Below are 24,212 nucleotides of genomic sequence, written 5' to 3' on the forward strand. Positions count from 1 at the left end.
AGAACTACAATCTCTAGCCTGCTTTCTGGTTGCCGGTTAGGGTAGTATCGGAGTTTCAGCCGATCTTATCTAATTTAACTACTTTTATTCCATATGCTTAATCTATATGTTAAATCTGCCCTTTATGTTAAGATCTTATCGCATCTAAGTATATTAGACTTATGTTTGGTATATTCTACTTGCTTTAACATCTTAATACAGAGTGGTATCGGAGTATTAGCCGATACATGCCAGATCCATTTGATCGGCTATGCTATAAATGTATATAATCCCACTATTAATATATATTTCGATCTAAGTGATTTATACTGTCTCGACAAGGTGACCGATCTATCCCAATCACTTGATTTAAGTATATATCGATATAAGGATTATATATCATTAATATCTACAGCCGATCGAGTAGATTTAGTCCTGATTTGTTTATTGATATTTGCCGATCGATGTACGCATGACATCGGCTTGAAATAAATAATATGTCATCGGCACCTAGCCGATCGGCTATCATTTATAGGATTGATTGCGGTTTCTTTGTTCTATTTCTTGTTAATTACAAGATCAAATCAACTGGCACGCTCATACATCCGAAGGTGAGTTTTGGACCTGCACTGGAGTTAAGCAGATCTCCCAGGCCTCGTGTTTTCTGTCAAGAACTAGCTCTCAATGACTTGGCTCCTCGCAGATTCCTGCTTCTTAGGCTATGTTGGTTGTATGATTCGATGATCTATGCCCTCCCCCGGGGGGTCCCTTTTATATCACAGATCTGGAGGTCTCCAAGTAGAACTCGGAGATATCAGACCCAATACGATACGCCGACGACCCAGTTCTGTCCGAGAAGGACTCTTCCCATCTGTAGATTTCGTGAAAGGTTTCCTTAGGATATGTAGAAAACATCCGCGTGCGCGTGGGTATGCCATGTCGATATGTAACGTATATCGAAGGGTAGAGGGTATGCCTGACCCGTAACCCTGACACACATAAGATACATACTATTGTATTTTTCAACTTGAAAGGAGACACTAGATGGAGTATAAACCAGCTACGACTAGCTGTGTAGTCATGTCCAATGAAAAATGCATGCATTAAAGTTACTTTCTTTTGTTCTAAGATACTTCTATAATATATGTAAATTACCTTTTGGCTTTGCTGAATTTACTTTTATATGTCTAAGAAGTAACTTAGTGAAATCTAAAAGTAATTTAGACATATCATAAAAGTAATTTATGATTTTTCATCAAAATATAATCATGTGAGATCTTGTTATAAAGATTTAATTATTACGAACACAACGGTGTAATCGGATCGTAAATCGGATGAGTAGTTTAAGAGAAAATTTTATTTGAAGTATAGGTGTATAGAGTCTCTCATAGATGGAGTGGTAGCTGGTTTAGACACAAACCAGCTACCACTACTGTGTAGTTATCTCCTAAACTTATATAAGTTTTAGCACTTTGGTAAAATTAGGACGGCAGCAATCCAAATTCGCCCTAAGAAACGAATCAAGAAATAGAGGAACAAGACCCGATTTTCAAGCTATAATCTATCATTGTTCGTAACATGACAAGGATTTTTTATCCGTCCCCCGCCCCCTGCCTGTGACGTCACCAGTGACGCGAAACGCCGGCCGGCACGAGCCCGGCACGTACGCCTGGTCCTACTATTCCTAGTCCTAGCAGCGTCGACGTCTTCGTCCGCTACGTACCTGACTACCCACCTGCACGTCAGTCGTCAGGACGTCACGTCACCGACACGTGGGGCCCACCCCACCCGCAGCTGATAAACCGGTACACACACCGTCCCGTCTGCTTTGCCTCGCGCGCCCGAGCTGAGACACGGCGAGCAACACGATGGCCAGCGTCGACGGAGCGACGCGCCGCGGCGGCGGCGATGGAAGCATCAGGCGGCGCCGGGTGCTGGTGTTCCCGCTTCCGTTCCAGGGCCACATCAACCCGATGCTGCAGCTCGCCGGCGCGCTCCACGGCCGCCGTGGCGGCGGCGGCGGCGAGCTGTCCGTCACCGTGCTCCACACCCGCTTCAACGCGATCGACCCGTCGCGCTACCCGGAGCTCGCGTTCGCCGAGGTGCCCGACGGCATCCCGCCCGACGTCGCCGCGAATGGTAACATCGTCGACATCATCGTAGCCCTGAACGTCGCCATGGACGGCGGTGAGTCGTCGCCGTCCTTCCGCGACGTGCTCGCGTCGGTGGTCGCCGCCGACGACGAGGGGCGGAAGCCCCGCGCGTCGTGCCTCATCATCGACGGTAACCTCATGGCCGCGCAGAAGACCGCCGCCGAGCTCGGCCTCCCCACGCTCGTGCTCCGCACCGGCAGCGCCGCCTGCCTCGGCTGCTACCTCGCCTACCCCGCGCTCCTCCAAAAGGGCTATTTGCCTCCCAAAGGTCACTACCAAATCATCATCTTTTCACATCACAGTTTTCCATTTCATTTTGAATCCAAACAATCCTTTCGTTTTGCATTCATGCTCTAAGTTCTAACTACATCATTGTGGAGTGGAGGCCGGGTTTTATATTGTGGCTTTGTACATCCCTTGAGATATAGAGGCCGGCTTTTATTTAAATCCACTGTCTAATTAAGAGAAACAATATTATTGTCATTTGTTTCAGAGTCGCAACTCTATGAACCAGTGGAGGAGCTACCGCCACTGCGAGTAAGGGACCTGTACTACACGAGCAACGCCAACCAAGAACTGGTCCGTAAAGTTCTTGGTTGGATCGCCGAAACGGCGAGAAACTCTAACGGTGTGGTGATCAACACGTTCGACGAGCTGGAGCCGGCCGAGCTCGAGAGGATCCGGCGCGAGCTTGACGGCGACGGCGTCGCCATCGTGCTCGCCGTCGGCCCGCTCCACAAGCTCTCCCCCATGAACGCCGGGGGCAGCCTGCACCTGTGCCCGGACCGGAGCTGCATCGAGTGGCTGGACACGCAGGCGACGGGATCCGTGTTGTACGTGAGCTTTGGGAGCTTAGCGTCATTGGACTCCAACGAGTTCTTGGAGGTGGCATGGGGATTGGAGAGCAGTGGCCAGCCTTTTCTATGGGTGGTTCGACCAGACCTTGTGAAGGGTTTGGATAAACCAAGTTTGCCGGATGGGTTCGAGCGTGCGGTGGAGGGTAGGGGTAAGGTGATTAAGTGGGCCCCACAGCAAGAGGTGCTAGCACACCACGCAGTGGGAGGGTTTTGGACGCACAATGGGTGGAACTCGACGCTAGAGAGTGTTAGTGAGGGAGTCCCAATGATATGTAAACCTCAATTTGCAGACCAAATGTTGAATACAAGGTACTTAGAAGCGGTGTGGGCTGTAGGCTTTGAGCTTGTTGGCAAGCTAGAAAGGGGTGAAATCAAGAAAGCGATTAAGAGGTTGATGGTAGAAAAGGAGGGAGCTGAGATCAGGGAACGAGCAAAAGAGCTTAAGAAGAAAATGGACCAATGCTTGGAAAGTAGTGGATCTTCTCAAATTGCCATCAACAGGTTAGTGAATTATATAATATCTCTCTAACACTTGAGTTTAATTATGTACTTATCGTGTGAATACTACCATCGACGAATTGTGAAGAAGTTGAAGGTTTCCTTTAATTTTCTTATTTATATGTATCAAAGCAAGTGATATAGATGTCCTCATTCTCCCAATGTCCTTCTTCGCACTGGCCTAGGGGTAAAATTTCACTCCTCTAAGAACAACCACATTTAGTTTGTCACTGTTTCTGTTCCGTTGTGAGGCATCAAGAATCAATAAGCATTTCATCATCGTCTTTGCCATCAACGCACAGATCTCTCGTAGGCCCTATGCATGATATTCACGTCATGTGGCCAGTGGCGGAGCTAGAAAGTTTCCACGTCTAGGACTGATCTAATGGGAACTTAAATATTTTCATAAATTACATAGTATTTTTCAAGATTATAATAGGGATTATGGAGCTAGGCATGGGGCCCAAGCCCTAGCTGCCCTATGCCTGATTCCGCCCCTGCATATAGCCTTTACAATTTTCACCATGTATGTGGCTCTCTCTTGATGCACCACACAACATTTATTTGACTGAAGTGCCAATAGCCAATGCATAGGAGAAGAAGAGATGGGACAAAGTCCTATCAATGTGAGAAATATTATCTTTCCTTCATCCTTATGCACCACTAAGTAGTACTGTAAATCTTGGAGTTATCTTTCTTGTCACAATATCTCCCTCTCATCCTTAGGTTTGATTGTTGAGTACGAGCCAAATATCCCTTTGTTTTCTTACATATTATATTCTTTTCGCGTTTAATTAAGCTCGGCCATATAGTACGAGTTAATAAACTTTATCTCTTTTATCTCTTTTCATGTTCCCTCATTCTTAATTTTGATTCTATGTGTGAAAACAAACTAGAACAAGAGAAGCATTACAACAATATTATAAGGGACGGTCTATATCATATATTTATAGAAAACCACTTTCATACTTTTTAAACGGCCTAGAACACATTAAGATTTGTGCATGACAATGACCCCACCTTATCCTCTCCTCATTTTTCATGCCCACTTTGCCACTCGACGCCTCAATTCATCCCATGCCACCGTGGCTCCATGTGACCCCCTAGCCTCACTAGCGCTGGAAGGTGCAAACGGCGTCCGACAACCCAACTCTTCTCCTATATCAGTTGGGACGATAAAAACACTATGAATCTTTTAAGTATATATAAAATAAAGATTTATCACAGCAGTATAAAAAAAAACCCTCCGACTGGTGACGCCTAGCTGGCTATATAGCTGCTGCTCCGTGGCAACTGGCATCCAGAAGAAAATGCAAAATAGCGCAACGTCAACAATACCAAATGCGGTGCTTTACACCTTGTCACCGAACGCGATTTGTTTGTTTCGCCCCTACCAGTTCTGCAGTACTGCAGTCACGTCACCTTTTCACGTGGGACCCACCTGGAAAACCGAGAAAAATAACGGCGACAGCTGGGCCTTTAGCGCGAGCTGATTACACGCAGAGCGAGCGACATCCTACTGACCGCGATGGCCAGCGCCAGCGTCGTCGGAGGAGGAGCGCGCCACGGCGGCGAGCGGCGGCGCCGGGTGCTGGTGTTCCCGCTGCCGTTCCAGGGCCACACCAACCCGATGCTGCAGCTGGCCGGCGCGCTCCACGGCCGCGGCGGCCTGTGCGTCACCGTGCTCCACACCCGCTTCAACGCGCTCGACCCGTCGCGCCACCCGGAGCTCGCGTTCGTCGAGGTCGCCGACGGCATCCCGCCCGACGTCGCCGCGCGCGGTCGCGTCGCCGAGATCATCCTCGCCATGAACGCCGCCATGGAGGCCACGGAGGACGAGAGCGGCGCCGCGTCGCCGTCCAACATCCGCGAGGTGCTCGCCTCGGTGGTCGCCGCCGGCGAGGGGCAGCCCAGCGTCGCGTGCCTCGTCATAGACTCCCATCTCCTCGCCGTGCAGAAGGCCGCCGCCGGGCTGGGGATCCCCACGCTCGTGCTCCGCACCGGCAGCGCCGCCTGCCTTCGCTGCTACCTCGCCTACGACATGCTTCTTCAAAAGGCTATCTGCCTCCCAAAGGTTAGGACTAAACAATCGCATATTTTCATACACCCCCGTCTCAAACTATAAAGATTTTGGAACGAATCTAATATAAGAATTTACGGGATTCAAATTCGATATACAATGTAAGTATTTTTAAGGATACATATTTGAATGCACGCAATCTAAGCATCGGGACTAAAGAGATAACTGAAGGAGAATCTTTCCCCTTAATCTTAATCTTTGCTAAATAAACTTTAGAAATAGAGGGAGTAGGTTTTATTTGGCTTTGAATCCTTGTGTTGTATCCATAGAGATCATGTAAAAAATGTTAAAGTTTGCTAAGTTTTATATCCGCCATTAATTATATTTTGGTTGGTAAATGTATTATGAACCAGAATCACAATTATACGAACCAGTGAAGGAGCTACCACCACTGCGAGTAAGGGACCTTTTCAGCACCGTGATGAACTGGTTTTCGAAGTGCTTGCTCGGATCGCCGAAACGGTGAGGAACTCCAATGGCGTGGTGATCAGCACATTCGAAGAGCTGGAACCCATGGAGCTCGAGAGGGTCCACGGCGAGCTTGGTGACGACAGCGTAGCCACCGTGCTCGCCACTGGCCCACTCCACAGGCTCTCCTCCATGAACACTGGGAGCAACACCTTCAACCTACGCCAAGACCAGAGCTGCATCGAGTAGCTGGACACGCAGGCGACAGGGTCCGTGTTGTACGTGAGCTTTGGGAGCTTGGCATCCATGGACTCCGACGAGTTCATGGAGGTCGCATTTGGGTTGGAGAAGAGCGGCCATCCTTTTCTATGGGTGGTTCGTCCAAACCTTGTGAGGGGGGTGGAGAGAGCATGCTTGCCGGATGGGTTTGAGAGTGCGGTGGAAGGTAGGGGTAAGGTGATTAAGTGGGCCCCACAGCAGGAGGTGCTGGCACACTGTGCAGTGGGCTGGTTTTGGACACACGGTGGATGGAACTCGATATTGGAGAGTATATGTGAGGGAGTTCTTATGATATGTAGGCCTCAATTCGCAGATCAGATGATAAATACAAGGTACGTGGAAGCGGTGTGGGGTGTAGGGTTTGAGCTCGAGGGAAAGTTAGAGTGGTGCAAAATTGAGAAAGCGATTATGAAATTAATGGGGAAAAATGAGGGAGCTGAGATGAGGGAAAGAGCAAATGAGCTTAAGAACAAAGTGGCACGCTGCTTGGAAGACGGTGGGTCCTCTCAAATTGCTATTGATAGGCTAGTTAGTTATATCTTATCTTTGTGAATCATAAGTGGCTAAGTTAATTGGTGTAAGTATTTCACATTGATATTTATGAGAACAAAGCAAACTCTTGTAATCCTTGGATTTTTTTTTGTGTTCTTTGGACAAAGAATCTCTTTTGTCCAAATAATTAGGGCTAGTAGTGTTACATAGTTCATTCCACAAGAAGGTGAATTGTACTATTTCCTCCGTCCCAAATTAAATCAATTTCTATGTTTGAATTTTGTCCCGAATTAAACCAACTTCTACCTTCTTACTTACCATCCATTGGCAAATCAAAAAAAATTATCCATTTAATACCCCTCACCAACCTATCCATCAATACAACTTTCCTATTAATTAGGGCCATTTTGGTCTTTTGTCTTTTTTCTTAGGGCTTATTCGGTTTACAAGATTTCCAAATCATAGGAATATAAAAAAAACATAGGAATCGTATAGGAACGCGTGTGCAAAACAAATGATAGGAAAAATATAGCATTGATCCTTTGGATGATTGGTAGGAAAAATACAGGAATGCTTAGTATTAAGTTAACATGATCAAGGTTGGAATACTTTAATCTGTACAACTTAAGGCTAAATACACAGAACAATGAGGGGCCCTTTGAATCGTAGGAATGAAAAAGATGTTGGAATAAGAAAAACAAAAGATTCTGACAGGAATTAAAGTGCAAAACAGACGATTACAAAACACATGGAAAATACAAGAATGACCGTTTGATTGGATCGCAGGAAAAACACAAGAATAAGATAGAGAGAGACTCAAAGGAAATTTTCCAAGAGGTTGACGCTCTAGCAAAATTTTCTCCAAAATCTCTATAGGATTGTCCATTCCATAGGATTTTTGAAGGATAGGATAGGATTCAATCCCTTGTTTCAAAGGTATTCATAGGATTTTTTTTCCAATAGGATTGAAATCCTCGAAAATTCCTATGATTTTCCTCCAAATCAAAGAGGCCCTAAGTGATTTGCCTTCATCCTATGCGTAGGAATAGAAAAATGAGCTCTAACTGGATGCTAATTTCCATATGGAATTTCTTAGGAATCATAACCAAAGGAAATTTTCCTATGCTTTTCCTTTGCTCAAATACTACAAAACGAATGGGCCTTGTACGTTTTTCCTTTATTTCTCCTTCAAAACGAATGGGCCCTTAAACTTTATCTTGAAGAAGCTACGGTTTGAAATTTGAGGAACAGAGAAAGTAGTAGGTTAAGATAGGTCAACATCAACCTTCAAGTGTGATATCCTAGGTTAGTTGGAGGATGGTGATTGCTACTTTACCAATCACAAAGAGAAACAAGAGGCAACATCTACTGCTCACAACCCTACATATCACTATTGTTAGGCCTGGTTTAGATCCCAAATTTTTTTCCAAAAACATCACACATCGAATCTTTGGACATATGCATAGAACATTAAAATATAGATTAAAAAGACTAATTACATAGTTAAGGGGAAATTCGCGAGACGAATCTTTTGAGCCTAATTAGTCCATGATTAGCCATAAGTGCTACAGTAACTCACATATGCTAATGATGGATTAATTAGGCTCAAAAGATTTGTCTCGCAGTTTCCAGGCGAGTTATAAAATTAGTTTTTTCATTCATGTCCAAAAACCCCTTCCGACATCTGGTCAAATATCCGATGTGATACAAAAAAATTTTCTTTTCGCAGACTAAAACAGACCCTGACTGAACTTTCCTAGAAGCATGAAGAATCAACGGTCAACCATCCAGGCATCAGCACTAGAAAATCTTTTGTTGGCCACTACGCAAATTAATTAATGAATACTAATCCCTAATAATTATACTGTTTTTTGCTTCTTCACTTGTTGACCAAATCTGGATATATATATATATATATATATATATATATATATATATATATATATATATATATATATATATATATATATATATATATATATATATATATATATATATATATATATATATATATATATAAATCGATCCCCCAACTAGTCCGAAACCTGCAACAGCAACGGGCTGTCCAATTCCACAATAGAAGGAAAGCTTCCTGGCCAGCCAACCGCCGGCGAGACGACGGCGACGATGGCCGGAGCCAGAGATAGAGGAGACGGGCGAGCCCCACGCGGCCACGTGGTGCTGTTCCCGCTGCCGTTCCAGGGCCACCTGAGCCCGATGCTGCAGCTCGCCGGGGCGCTCCACGCGCGCGGGCTCGCCGCCACCGTGCTCCACACGGCCTACAACGCGCCCGACGAGGCGGCGCACCCGGAGCTCGCGTTCGTCGCCGTGCCGTCGGCCGACGCCATCGCGCGCGCGCTCGCCGCGGCGCCCCGGGACGGCATCGCCAAGATCATGGCGCTCAACGCCGCCATCGAGGCGTCCGGGTGCGCCCGCGACGCGCTCGCGTCGCTGATGTCCGGGCCGGAGCGGCCGGCGTGCCTGGTCATCGACGCCGCGCTCCCCGGCGCGCAGAAGGCCGCGGCGGAGCTCGGCCTTCCGACGATCGTGCTGCACACCGGCAGCGCGGCGGCGTTCCGCCTGTTCAGGTCGTACGCCATGCTCCGCGAGAAGGGATACTTGCCAGCGAAAGGTGAGCTGAAAATCATTTTATTCTAAAAATACGGCTAAAATTCTTTCAAATGAAATTTCAAGTTTATTACAGGTGGTCAATTATTTATTTTGTATACAACTGTTTTAGCTTTAAGGATACTCTTGTTTCTAAATACAAATTAATTGCTCCAGCTATTAATTTAGATGGTTTAATAATTTCATTTGACCAGTACACATTTCAAATGGATTTTCAAATTCATTAACAGATGGTCAATAGTTTGTTTTGCATATGTAATGCAACTCTGTTTCATCTGTTAAAAAAGCTCTGTTTTTAAATTTCAAATACAACCATGTCAACGTATCTAACCACACAATTGCACTAGTAATTAATCAATCAATTAATTAATTCAGATGACTATATACCCATTCCAAACCAGTTACCCGGATGCCTTAATTAGTTCCATTTGAACAAATTTTGTTCTGTTTCGTTTCAGAGTCTGAGCTGAACAGGCCAGTGGAGGAGATGCCACCACTGCGTGTATCAGACCTGTTCGACCCAAGCAAGTACTTCAACGAGGAAATGGCCAACAAAATCCTGGCTCTCTCTACCGAAACCACAACGAACTCCTCCGGCACAGTGGTGAACACATTCGAAGCTCTTGAAACCCCTGAACTGCGCTCAGTTCGTGACGAGCTCGGCGCCACCATTCCGGTCTTCGCCATTGGCCCTCTCCACAAGCTCACCAGCAATGGCGACAGGAGCAGCCTGCTGGACCAGGACCGGAGCTGCATCGAGTGGCTGGACACGAAGGAGCCCGGATCCGTGCTATATGTGAGTTTTGGGAGTGTGGTCATGGTGAGCCAGGATGAGTTCAACGAGGTAGCCTGGGGTTTGGCAAACAGTGGAAGGCCTTTCCTATGGGTGGTTCGTCCTGGTCTCGTTATCGGTGTCTCGGGGAAACCGGAGCTACCGGAAGGGTTTGTGGAAGCGGTGGAGGGTAGGTGCAAAGTGGTCGATTGGGCACCGCAGACGGAGGTGCTAGCTCACCATGCGGTGGGTGGGTTTTGGACGCACAATGGTTGGAACTCGACGTTAGAGAGTATTTACGAAGGGGTCCCGATGTTGTCAAGGCCTATCTTTGGAGATCAACTGGTTACTGCGAGGTACGTGCAGGAGACGTGGCAGATAGGTTTTCGGGTGGAGGGTAAGCTAGAGAGATGGAAAATTGAGGAGGCCATTAGGAGGTTGATGGAAGGTGAGGAGGGGGCTGAGGTTAAGCAGAGGGCAGATGAACTTAAGAAGAAAATATTGATATGCTTGAAGAATGGAGGTTCTACTCAGCAAGCTATTGATAAGTTGGTGGACCATATGTTATCTCTTTAGATTTTTCCTTTTAATATACTCTTCGAATCTCTAATGTATGCTAATAAATGGCATTGGATGAAATCTACATTATATACTAATATATATAATTGATAAGCAAATCTCCACTATGAGAGTGTTGGAATTCTATTTATTAGGGCTGATCGGGAGACATTGCTGCGGCTGAGCAGCCGCATCAACAACACCAAACCTAATATAATTGTTACTGCTTGCACTGTACACACAGCACAGCCGCACCCGCAGCTAACTACAAAGCAGCACAAACGATCAACCTCATTGAGAATAATAAAACTATGAAGGCCTCTTTTGATTCATATGAAAAAGTAGAGGAAAAACATAGGAACAAGAATCTTATAGGATTTGGTACTGTTCATCCCTTTGATTTGTAGGAATTGAACATAGAAAAAGCATGAGAAAATTTCCTATGACATGATTTTAAGGGAATTCCATAGAAAAACTAACATCCACCTTGAGCTCATTTTTATTTTCCTATGCGTAGGCAAAACACTATTGAAAGATAAGGTTTACCCTAGTAAAACCATTCAAATTTTGATTGCTATTAACTTAATACTCAACATTGCTGTGTTTTTTCTTTGTACCAATCAAATGATCATTCCTATAATTTTTCTATGTTTTTCAATCCTCTAACATATCCTCTGTTTTCCATATGATTTCCTATACTATTCCTGACTTTTTCATATTTCTATATTTCTTCAATCCTGTGATTAAATGGGCTGAAATGTATTTTCTTTCTTCTACGAGCCTGTTCGGCAGGCAGGTGAGCACGAGCAGCCGGCTGCTGCTTTTTTTTTTTCAGCCGAACAGGCCTACTACATGTTTGCCTAACTCACCAATAAACAATTTATCATGCCACATGTCAGTGGCGCCACGGCCCGCACCCACCACAGACCATCACAAGAAATCTAGGGTGTGTTTAATTCCACAATAAAATTAAAAGTTTGACTAAAATTAAAAGTTTGAAGAAAAAAAATAAAAGTTTATATGTGTAGAAAAGTTTTAATGTGATGAAAAATTGAAAGTTTGAAGAAAAAAAGCTGAGAAGTAAACAAGGGCCTAGTAAAAGACAATGTACTATGTACATCAGAACTCGGAGTTTTAATATAGGAGTACCTATCAAAGTATAACTGACAAACGTATCTACTCTATTAATTAAAGGGTTTATTCAAACAAAGCTAGAGGAAGAACACGGTGCAGCAATAGCCTTTTGTAAAATCTGAAACGCTATTTTTTTTAAAAAAAAGATATTTCATAGGATGAGAAGATAGCAAGTCCTTATGTGTGACTAACCATGATTCTCTGTATTACTGCTGATGTATCCGTGACATCTTATTTTAATAAACATGAAAACACCTCTCGTGTTATAGTTATTCCTCTTGTTTTGCAGTGTTTTATGCCATTAACTTTTGAATATATATATATATATATATATATATATATATATATATATATATATATATATATATATATATATATATATATATATATATATATATATATATATATATATATATATATATATATATATATATATATATATATATATATATATATATATATATATATATATATATATATATATATATATATATATATATATATATATATATATATATATATATATATATATATATATATATATATATATATATATATATATATATATATTTCATCATTCGTCTTGTTAAAATATTAGGTAATTACCATTTATTTTACATAAAAGATATTTTAACCATAACTTATATTTTTTAACAACTACTACATAAATTAAAGAATGATAAATGTACATTTATAAGTTAAATGTGTCAAACAATAAAACCAAAGTGACTACTTCCTCTTTCTCAAAATATAAGTATTATCGGGGTTTAACACGAGTATTTAAAAAATAAAATGAAAATCATCAAGGAACATTACGATTGGTTGAGAAGAAAACATGAGTAAAGCAGTGGAGTACTTCCATTCTTTGAATCGAACACACCCTTGTTGAGAAACGAAGACCTCAGTGAAGGGACGAGGACCCACACCCTTGTTGAGAGTACATAAACAAACACATGCGGTTGAAACAAACACCCTTGTTGAGAGTACAATTGTTTTAGTCGCATCCTTGTTGAGAAACGAAGACCTCAGTGAAGGGACGAAGGCCCACACTCTCTTTCTTCCACGCCATCACGCAGCTTATGTGGACGCATGAAGTAACGCTCTAGGTGGAGCACTGTGAAAGGCCTAAAAAGTTTGCACATGAAAGTTTTTTTAAAAAATAAGTCCATTTTGCAAGCTTGTAATAATTAATACTCAATTAATTATGTGCTAATGTCTTATCTCGTTTCGTATGCCACTAAAAATCTACTCATTCTATCTAAAAATACTCAAATCGTGTCTTTATTCCTAATATTTAAGTTTTTTTAAGGGACAAATGGAGTACTTCCATTCTTTGAATCGAACACACCCAGAAATTTTATAGTTGGATCATGGAAGAGAGAGTTAAACACAATCCTTTCTCTAGTTCTATACTAGCATTGAGATTTAATGCACAACAAAACATCTCAATTACTTTTCTAATTAGAAGGTTTCATCTTGGTAAGTGGTCACATCATATGTATACTGGTCACTTAATTTTAGTTTATTTTGAAACGAAGGGAGCAAGTGATAAGAATGGAAGTACTACCTTAGCAAATGCCATCGCATCATAATATCATATAGCCGCATTTGTTGAAACAATTCTCCACCGACCTGAAAAAGAAATCCGTGTCAGTACTCTCTAGCGCTCGCTGCTTGTACCTCGCAAGTCGCAAGCCCCAGGACCTCGCCGAGGACGGCAGCGATGGCCACGCAAGAACGGGAACCCGAACGGCAACCCCACGCCGGCCGCCGCGTCGCGCTGTTCCCGCTGCCGTTCCAGGGCCACCTGAGCCCCATGCTCCAGCTCGCCGATCTCCTCCGCGCGCGGGGGCTCGCCGTCACCGTCCTCCACACGCGCTCCAACGCGCCCGACCCGGCGCGCCACCGCCACGGGCCGGACCTCGCCTTCCTCCCCATCCACGAGGCGGCGCTCCCCGAGGAGGCCACCTCCCCTGGCGCCGACATCGTCGCGCAGCTCCTCGCGCTCAACGCCGCCTGCGAGGCCCCGTTCCGGGACGCCCTGGCGTCGCTGCTCCCCGGCGTGGCGTGCGCCGTGGTGGACGGGCAGTGGTACGCGGCGCTGGGCGCGGCGGCCCGGCTCGGCGTCCCCGCGCTCGCGCTCCGGACGGACAGCGCCGCCACGTTCCGCAGCATGCTCGCCTTCCCGCGGCTGCGCGACGCCGGATTCATCCCAATCCAAGGCAAGAACGGATGAATTCGAGCTTGAATCTTGGGGGAGAACTCAGATGAGTGCCACTTCGTTCTCGCTGAATCTTTGTGGATTATCCCTGCAGGCGAGCGGCTGGATGAGGCGGTGCCGGAGCTGGAGCCGCTCCGGGTGCGAGACCTGATCCGCGTCGACGGCTGCGAGACGGAGGCGCTGTGCGGCTTCATCGCCCGCGTCGCCGACGCGATGCGGGATTCGGCGTCTGGGGTCGTCGTCAACACGTTCGACGCCATCGAGGCGTCGGAACTGGGCAAGATCGAGGCCGAGCTGTCCAAGCCAACCTTCGCCGTCGGGCCGCTGCACAAGCTCACCACGGCGAGGACGGCGGCGGAGCAGTACCGCCATTTCGTGCGCCTGTACGGTCCGGACCGCGCCTGCCTCGCGTGGCTGGACGCGCACCCGCCGCGCTCCGTGCTGTACGTGAGCCTGGGGAGCGTCGCCTGCATCGACCACGACATGTTCGACGAAATGGCGTGGGGTCTCGCCGCCAGCGGCGTGCCGTTCCTCTGGGTCAACCGGCCCGGCTCCGTCCGCGGCTGTATGCCAGCGCTACCCTACGGGGTCGACGTGAGCAGGGGCAAGATCGTGCCATGGGCGCCGCAGAGGGACGTCCTGGCGCACCCGGCCATCGGCGGGTTCTGGACGCACTGCGGGTGGAACTCGACGCTGGAGAGCGTCTGTGAGGGGGTGCCCATGCTCGCGCGGCCGTGCTTCGCCGACCAGACGGTGAACGCGAGGTACGTGACGCACCAGTGGGGCGTCGGGCTGGAGCTCGGCGAGGTGTTCGACCGGGACCGCGTCGCCGTGGCGGTGAGGAAGCTGATGGTTGGGGAAGAAGGCGCCGCGATGAGGGAGACAGCGCGTCGCCTGAAAATCCAGGCGAATCAATGCGTCGCTGCGACTCTCGCCATTGACAATCTAGTTAAGTACATTTGTTCGCTGTGAACTGCTCGTTGTAGCATATCAAGTCTTCAGATAATTAGTACTCCTGTCTCTTCATGTTATCTCAATATCTGCTGTAAATTTGTAGCCGAATTGTAACTGGCAAACTTCTGTTGATGAACTCTTGGAAATCTTTGATGTATAAGATTTCAGTGGGATCACTCAACTGAAGTGTTCTGTCCAAACTTTATTCAAGTTATGTTCTTTTCTGATGGTTTTAGTCCTGTTTTCGCTGTTATATGAACTTGATGGTTCTACTACAAAACTATGTGCACTGAAGTCGACTTACTTATGTAGTTATATTGCAGATTTGCAGTTGCTAATATCCTACTGTTTTGTTGTTTCAGCTGTCTCTTGTCTGAACATGCTGGAATTTTGATAACATCCTAACCTGATCGTATATTCAGACATTTCAAGCTTGTTACGATTCTGAGCATGGACTTTGATGTCAATGCTGTTGAAAAGGAGTAACTGTATCTGATAAGAGTTTCACAAAAACAAAGCATAGAGAAATTTGAGTAGAAGTATGAACGATGTAAGCAAATGACATTTTCAAAGTAGTAAGAGAATTATATAACTAAATTCTGCAGACCTAAAATGACTTGGATTCTTCAGAATTGGTGCTACAGCACACAAAGTATGCTATAAATAACAGCTGTCAATTTGGCCCAATGAATATCCTGAAATAAAATAAGCAACTGATGAATTATTTGTACAAAGGCTTGGTCAAAAAAATTATTTGTACAAAGGAACATATGTATTTTTTAACACAAAAAAATATATAAAATGGTAAATAGTGCCAGTGGTATATTATTTGAATAAACATGTAATTCGAAGAATGTTTATATATTACAATGTAGTATTGGCTCCGGTTCAAGATTGAAGTGTTTGTAAATTTTAAGGGTATGTTAGATAATGGAAAATAAGGAGTGGGATTGGAATTAAGAAATAAAAGAAGTGTTAGGATTAAATGGAGGAGAGAGAATGAATAGTTAGCATTCAAAGATGCCTTTTGGTGGGTGGGAAATCATTTCCCTAAAGCCCATTAATCAAACAAGACCTAAGAGTCCACGAGGTCATGTGAAACAGTTTGATGTTTTCTTAAAGATAAAAGGAATTTTTATTCAACTAACATGATTATTAAATCAAGGTAATATAACCATTGAGAACACTCACGAGTGTTTAAGTACTATGCACATATCCAAACATGGTATGATAGCTTCTTTAGAGAAAAATGATGATATTCCTTTTTACTTAACTTCTCTCTAAAACTTGCAATTCGTATTTCACACTTTAAATCGTTTAAAATGAAAAAATATCAACTACAAAGCTGTAGATCTCGTCTGTGTCATTTGGAAAATTTGAAAATCTGTTTTTAATGAGAACTTATAAACATATTCGGACATGTAATTGTTTTCCAAAGAAAACGTTGTCACCTACAAAGTTGCACATCCCATTGAATTATATAGCTTCGGTGTAGAGCATGTGTCCATCCAAGATCATTTAAAACAACTAGGAAGGTGGTCTGCGCGTATGCGTGGGCACTTATATTATTAAAAGGTAAGATTATTGTTTGTTCAGAAATTTTTTCTAATAGATTTAGGGCAAACTAAAGTTTGGATAATGTTATTTTATAATAATTTAAGGTATCTATTTTTCTTAAGATATCTTAGAAAACCATTCACAAACTTTTGAGTAGGAGATGGATTAAATACTTACAACTTTTGAATAATGTTTTTTTTCTCGAGTAAATAAGAAACTATTGCTAGTTAATTATCATACAGTCCATCTATATACATACGTATAGTATGGCCGCAAATGAAAAATCCGAGTGCAAGATACTCAAAATTCTTTTGATTAAATCGTCTCATGAAGACGCATGATATGGTAATAAAGGGAGGGAAGCATATGCATGGGAAAAAAAGAAGAAAGAGAAAAATGAAAAAAAGGGAGGGGAGGCATACGTACCATGCACGTAGGTGCGTACCTATGCCGAGGTGGGACCTCGTACTATTTAGTTTGTTCTAAGATCATTTTAATCTAACGGTTTATAATATTGGACCTACGATTTAACTGAAAATCAAGTAATAGATACTTTGATTTTTTTTCTTAGAATTTCTAATATTTGCCCTAATTTATTACAGCACCACGTGGCAGCTTGCGAGCATTTTAAGGAATTTTAAATGACTAATTAGAATATTAATTGTGCAATATATATGTGTGGGACATATGGTAATATTTGTTCCAACTTCATCCATGTTTATATACATGTAGAGAGAAATTAATATTGTGGCTAGCAAGCCATTAGATGTCTAATTAATAGCAACTAATTTTGACACCTATTTATAATTGTTCAGAGTAACTCTTACATATTCATCTTATGACTTCGATGATCCGTTGATCACCAATTTACTTATCACCATGACTCACATGAAAAAAAAATATGTAGTACTTAAGGTTTAGAATAGCTGAAATTGATGAATTATATAATTTATGTGATAGCTATTTGAGGGTATAATTGAATGAATTGACTTCTAAAAAGTTAGAATGTTGTTTAAAGAAGACACCATTTAGAAACTTGAAATGCGTGTAAACAAAAACCAAAATATGGAATCGGGAAAAAAAAGAGAGGGCCTTAAACTCCCTTTATCACCCTTATCGTAGTAAGAGTTATATTAATATTCGTCAATATTGTGCTCACATTTATAACATAATGATTCCTTTCACTTGTACAAACAAATAGTAAAAAATCCAAATACGACATAACACAAATACATTATAATTACTATATAATCAACTCTCGGTTTTAACTTAAACATAGCTAATTAGTGTTGAGAAAAACACAACCCATGGTGCTTAATTATTCTCTCGCTGCATCACACCTTTAATTTTCTTTCCATGTTATTAACAAAATTAATCATCTCCATATATGATTTGATATGTGGCAAAGCGGTAGCGCTACAGCAGTTATGATCAACTTAGATGTCTCAGACACTACGCTTTGTCACGCGTGTGAAAGGCCAAGGTGCAGACGTGCATTGTGCAGCGGGCAAAAAGAGAATTTCGAACGCTTTATTTATTAGCAATCAATAGATCCAATGATTATAATAATATGTCCACCTGTTCTAGTGTAAGTGTAAATTAGTTAATATAGATTTTAAATTGTTAATATAATGGATAGATAATATAATGGTGTAGACCTTATTTTGAAACAGTGCATTACTTGAGAATAATAGACCAATGTAATAAAAAGTAGATCCGATGATTTATATAATGGGGCCATCAGCTTAAGTGCACATATAAATTAGTTAATATAGATATTGCTTATTTGATAACTATACGATATAATTGTGTAAAATACGATATAATTGTGTAAAATTTATTTTAAAGTAATGCATTATTTGAAAATAATTGTACAAAGTAAAGAGTATACCCGTTTAAATTATATGATGGTAGATTCTTTGTTTGTAAAATAATGATTATTTAAAAAATATATCCATTAAATATATAAATTGAAAAAAGAAGAAAAAAGGAAAAAAAAAGGAGGAAAGGAAGCGTACATACGTACGTATATACTCCACCTGCCAATACATGGGAGGAGGATAGGTGGGACCCATGGTATTTAGTTTGTTTTAAGATCAATTTTATCTAACGGTCTATAATATTGGACCCACCAATTTAAGTGAAAATTAAGGGATAGATGTTTTGCTTTTTTCTTAGAATATCTAGGATTTTCTCTATTTTATTAGAGCGCCACGTGGCGACTTGAGAATGTTTGTAGGAAGCTTCATGGACTTTTAGTATATAATAATAGATAAATCAAAAATTCAATTTTCAAAATAAATATTAGAGCTTGTAACATATATTTAAGCACGTAAACAATCTCAAACGAAAAGACTGCCAATTAAATTGTAGATCTTATTGAGCTATATAATTTTAAAGTAAAGTGTCTCTTCATCTGATTTCACATAAAAATATATTTAAAAAATCAGTGTTATTATAATAAAGTAAATATTGACTTACCTTGTAACTATGTCGCTAACGGGGAAGACATCGATGTTGTTTTCAAGCCACGTCTGTTATTTAATCGAAGACACGTGTCTCAAATATATTTTTGTGAAACCATATAGAATAATAAATTTATCATCCTGATATCAGGAGGTATCATATTTTCTAATTCTAATGTAAACTCGATAGCTATATATATATACTAGATAACTCTAGTGTAAAATTTTGAAATACACATGTTTTTTTGTCAAATACTATTTTCTTATTATAATAGTAAGGATTAGCCAGCAAAAGTCTAGCCTCGAGCTTGTGAGTTATCACACATATTGTCTTAGGCAAGTACTGTAATACTCTATATGCTGCCCCTAAGAGTGCAACATTGGATTGAGGAGAGAAGTGATAAGGAGAGAGATGATGAGCCACCCTAAAAATAAAGAGGCAACCTCCACACGAACTTTAAGAAATGTGTGAGAGTATTAGAGCAAGTTCAGTAATAAAGCCCACTGTCGGCTACAATAGATAGCCATGTCATATATAGCAAACAATATAGCCAATGTGTATAATAGATTAATTGTAACACATATATTTTATTACCTTTGTCTAGCCCACCATCTTTCCCATCTGTTCCTCTCACCTTTGCTCCTTCGAACTACGGCGATGCACACGGCAATGGATGACGGTGGCACCCGCGGTGGCTGGGGCGGACAAGGACGCCAACTGAGGCGGAAGAGGGCGACGACGGTGGCGGACGCAGCGGATGAGGGTGCATCGGTAGACGGACGCGACGAACGTGATGGATGAGATGTAGCAAAAGAACGTGACGACGACGATCGCGGTGGACCAAGGGCAACGGCGACGGAAGAGGCCGTGGCCAAGCCGAACACGGGTGGCCGCGGTGGACAAGGTTGTAGCCGAGGCGGACGCAGGAGACAAGTGCAGAGGATGAGGTCGGCGGTCCAGGGGCCACAATGGACTATGCGGCGGCGGCGAACGCAGTTGATGGCGACAGCGAGGCGTCGGAAGCCATGGCGGGTGAGGGCAGTGGCGGCGACAGATCCAGTCGATGGCGACAACTGTCACGACAGATGCAATCGACGATGAATGCGGTCACGGCGGACGAGGATGGCGGCAACGGCAACAACCATTGCGGACGAGGGCGGCGACGACGGTCACGGCGGACAAGGGCGGCGGCAACGGTCACGACGGATGCAAGCGGACGAGTGCGGCGGCGACAACCATGGCGGATGAGGGCGGCAGTGACGGTCATGGCAGACGCTGGCAGCGGTAGCGGTCACGATGGCGATGGTAGCCATAGCGGACGAGGACGGGGACAGCGGCAATCCGGTGGTGCGTGACGTCGGCCATAGCGGTAGAGCACGACGTCGGTGATGCGGGCAACGGCGCCTTGCGCGGGTGCGCCCATCTCTCTTAGTGGGCCCACAGCGCCTCAGGCGGAGCGTGCAGCCGGGCGACTAATTAGTCGTCCCCTTCTTCTCTCTCCTTCAGCTCATCAATAAATCCTACGTGGATCATCTACCGCCCATTATTGTACCTGCTCTTAGAGATATTAGAGATATGCTAGAGATGACATATCTCTTCATTTATAAGTGAATGATATGGATAAGTTTGGATGAGACAGTCACATCTATCATAGCGTTTGCCTTTTTCGTTCATGTGGACAAGGCCCACCGGGGACACGCGGCCCCAGCCCGCAGCGATTGCCTTTTAACCGCCTTGCGCGTACTCGTGTGGCACCGGATTTCTAGATTTTTCCGCGACAAAAAATCGTTTCCAAATTCCTCACGTTTTTAGAAGAAAATCTGTTTATTTGCTCAGAGTTCGAAGGCTAACCGACATATACTGATCCCAACAAGAGTCCGAGAAACTTGCGAGTTCCAACGGCAAAACCCCATCATTCTCGTCTCGTCTCCATGGCGATCGAGATGGGAAAGCGGAAGCGGCCGGTGGACGACGGCGGCGACTCATCCGAGCCCGAGCTCCCCGCCGACATCATCACCCACATCACCGGCCGCCTCACCTCGCAGGTCGACTTCCTCAACTGCCGCAACGTCTGCCCGTCCTGGGAGCGCGCGCTGCGCGGCGAGGCGCGCCGCCTCGCCGCCGCGGTGGAGCGCGTCCCGTGGCTGCTCCTCGCCGCCAAGGCCGATGGCTCCTACCTCGGCCGCCGTCAAGCGGGTGACGTCGCGGCTGTGCAGCTCCCCGGCCGCCACGTGCGCCTCGGCCGCCGCGAGATCTGCCTCGGGTGCTCGTCCGGGTGGCTCGTCGTGGCGAACGACTTCGGGTACGCGCGCCTCGTTAACCCGCTCACCGCCGCCACCGCGCCGCTCCCGCCGCTCTGGAGGCTGCCCTACCTCGACGCCGCCCACGGCTACGACGGGTGCGTCGGTAGCTTCCTGTACGTGGACGAACACCACCGCGGCGGGCCGGGCGTGGCGTTCTCGTTCGACGGCCTCTGCGACCTCGTCCTGCTCAAGGCCGTCGTCGTCGACATCAGCGACGGCGGCGCCACCGTCGCCGTCCTCTACAGGAGGGAGAGGGAGTTCGCCATGGCACGCACGGGCCAGCGCTCGTGGCGTCTCGTCAACAACAAGCTGGACGGAATCGTCGACATGGCGAGGCACGGGGACGGCAAGCTCTACACGGTGCACCTCTCCGGCAAGGTCGCGCGCTGGAAGTTCGACTGCAACGTCCGCAGGTCGCCGGAGATTCTCGAGTCGGTGCTGGTCATCGACTCGCCCTACCACTACGTCGTCAAGGCGGACAACAACGTCAACGCCATCACCATGTCCCGGGAATACGAACACGACCACCGCGACCGCGCCGGCGAGTGCTGCTACCTCGTCGGAGCGCCGCGCGGCACGCTCTACCTCCTCAAGCGGGTGTACAAGCACAAGCAGGTCGGCAGCGACGGCGGCGGCGGAGGCCGGACGCAGCGCACCACGGCGACGTTCCACGTCTGGCACCTGACATGGGCCAGCGACGGCGGCATGGAGTGGCCGGCCACCATGGACGGCGCCGCCATCTACCATAACCTGGCGACGTTCGTCAGCTACACCGGCGCGGTGTGCGTCGGCAAGAGGGACGCCGACGCCGTGCTCGCCGGTGGCGCCGTGTACTTCACCGAGGACGCCGCCGGCTACGCCGGCGCCGCCATGGCGGAGGACTTCGGCGTGAGGAGGATCAACATCAGGAGGCAAAAAAGCAGGAGGATCACGAGGATGACGCGGTTAGACGACGAGTCGATGAAGAGGATCAAGGACAAGTTGGAGGATGAGGAGAGCGAGGAGGTGAAGCCGCTCGGGCGATGCATGAACTGGCCTCCTCCGTTTTGGTTCATCCCAAGTCTTGATGATAGCCTTGGAGCTGCGCCGCCGGGGAAGTAAGCTTAATTTTAGTTACCTTTTAGTGATGATCAACTCATCATTATGCAGCCCATTGTTCGGAATTTAGCTTGGAGGATTGATTCTGTAGTTAGACCTCGCGCCGTTGCTATGTGAATTTGGTATGATAATATTATTAGAAATGTAATGTAGAATACATGGCGTAACTTTATGTGGTTATACATTTATGTTTTTTATTTTTTTAATAGAAAGAAGTTCAAGTGGTAATTTGTAAAATTTACAATGAGAGTATGGGGATATCATATTCACTGCCACCACCACCACCTTCTTCTTAAAATAGTATAAAAAATTTTGGTGTATCTCGAAATACCTAGTACAAAAGGTACCGATTTTTAAATAAAAATATTATACTTTCCGATATCTATTTAAGAATAATAGTACAATTATCTTTTGTAATTAATATAATAGCCTACCAAAACAATAGTTATATAACTATCACATTACAAAGACACCTTTGATGAATCGAGGAGTACACCATTAATATCTTGACTTAGCTCTGTCATACAGCTTGTTGGAATTGTTGGAGCCCATCTCATAGCTGCATACAAATTCGAAAATGCTCAGCACCGCGCCCGATCGTACGCTGAAAAATCGGTCGCCGCGCGCGCCGTGCTATCGAGCCGCACGGATCGGACGGCTATCCATGCATCAGACTGTGACGTTGACGTTAATCAAAGCAAATACTAACATCTTTCATTTCTTGGAAAGATTTTTTCTCGTAAACTATTTATCTAATCTACAATCTGATTGCACCACTAAATTTGTTACAATTAAATCTTTACAATAAGACCACACATAATTATATTTCGACAAAAAAATATTTTGGCTTTTTTATTGATTTTTTTTTTAGAATGTTGCATATGGTTTTCTTAATGTTTCAACCAATAGTTTTACGATGTTTCAGATAGTGTACTAGTGATGTTTCACTATATATGGATCAAATATTGCAGTGGATTTTGATATTATGGAACGCGTCGTTGCAACAAATCACCCACATATTTTGAAAACCCTCTGTTAAGGAAATTTGGTTTATTTTTTGTTCACAAAAAATGTTTCACCTAGTGTACTCACAATGTTTCACTATGTATAGATCTAATGTTGCAGTGAACTGAAATACTCCATTGCAACAAAAAAACCCACATATTTTGGAAATCCCCTATTAAGGGAATTCGGTTTATTTTTTGTTCTACCGAAAAATGTTTCACCTAGTATACGTATAATGTTTCACTATGTATGGATCAAATGTTGCAGTGAACTGAAACGTTCTTTCGCTATTTGCTGAAACATTGTTTTTATATAAGGTGAAACAACACCCGATTTAAACGAGTGAAACATTTTCGATCTACTTAGTGAAACAATTCCGATATACCTGGTGGAACATCGTGCAACATTTAAAAATAATTCAATAATAAATTAAAATTTTTTTTGTCGGAATATATCCATGTGTGGTCTTGTTTTGAAGATTTAATTGCAACGAATTTAATGGTGCAATCGGATCATGATTTGGATAAGTAATTTAAGAGAAAAATCAATTTAAAGTAGTTTTACACGTAAATCGGGCGCTGACGTTATCAGCACCCAATTTTTCTCCAACCCAATCGGGCGCCCGAGCCATAGAGTCATCCATACAAATTTATCTATAGACGATCTCATTTCTAAAGTGGCAACTCTTCTTATACTGATCTAGAAAATTAACTAAGAAGTTGTTAATGGAGGACATAGATAGGTGGGTGCACCACGCCGAGCACATCTGC

General features: G+C 44.3%; 4 protein-coding genes across 4 annotated transcripts; all 4 read left to right on the plus strand.

Annotated features, from left to right (window-relative positions):
• Positions 1-1,809: 1,809 nt before the first annotated feature.
• On the plus strand, positions 1,810-7,041 carry LOC4342810 (DIMBOA UDP-glucosyltransferase BX9). The gene is made up of 3 exons (XM_026027262.2): positions 1,810-2,400; positions 2,626-3,490; positions 5,921-7,041. Exons 1-3 carry the CDS (start codon positions 1,848-1,850, stop codon positions 6,222-6,224), a joined length of 1,722 nt encoding a protein of 573 aa, XP_025883047.2. The 5' UTR covers positions 1,810-1,847; the 3' UTR covers positions 6,225-7,041.
• A 1,731-nt stretch (positions 7,042-8,772) lies between these two features.
• LOC4342812 (UDP-glycosyltransferase 76C2) lies at positions 8,773-10,818 on the plus strand. Its single transcript, XM_015790202.3, has 2 exons — positions 8,773-9,378; positions 9,833-10,818. The coding sequence occupies exons 1-2, from the start codon at positions 8,874-8,876 to the stop codon at positions 10,720-10,722; spliced, it is 1,395 nt and encodes a 464-aa protein (XP_015645688.1). The 5' UTR covers positions 8,773-8,873; the 3' UTR covers positions 10,723-10,818.
• Positions 10,819-13,503: 2,685 nt separating this feature from the next.
• LOC4342813 (DIMBOA UDP-glucosyltransferase BX8) lies at positions 13,504-15,252 on the plus strand. The gene is made up of 2 exons (XM_015789757.3): positions 13,504-14,060; positions 14,154-15,252. Exons 1-2 carry the CDS (start codon positions 13,562-13,564, stop codon positions 15,029-15,031), a joined length of 1,377 nt encoding a protein of 458 aa, XP_015645243.1. The 5' UTR covers positions 13,504-13,561; the 3' UTR covers positions 15,032-15,252.
• A 5,550-nt stretch (positions 15,253-20,802) lies between these two features.
• Positions 20,803-22,718, plus strand: LOC4342814 (uncharacterized). The gene has a single exon (XM_015790798.3). The coding sequence runs from the start codon at positions 20,968-20,970 to the stop codon at positions 22,438-22,440; it is 1,473 nt and encodes a 490-aa protein (XP_015646284.1). The 5' UTR covers positions 20,803-20,967; the 3' UTR covers positions 22,441-22,718.
• The last annotated feature ends 1,494 nt before the right edge of the window (positions 22,719-24,212 follow it).

Source organism: Oryza sativa, chromosome 7 (assembly GCF_034140825.1).
Source record: "Oryza sativa Japonica Group chromosome 7, ASM3414082v1".
Classification (NCBI taxonomy): Eukaryota; Viridiplantae; Streptophyta; class Magnoliopsida; order Poales; family Poaceae; genus Oryza; species Oryza sativa.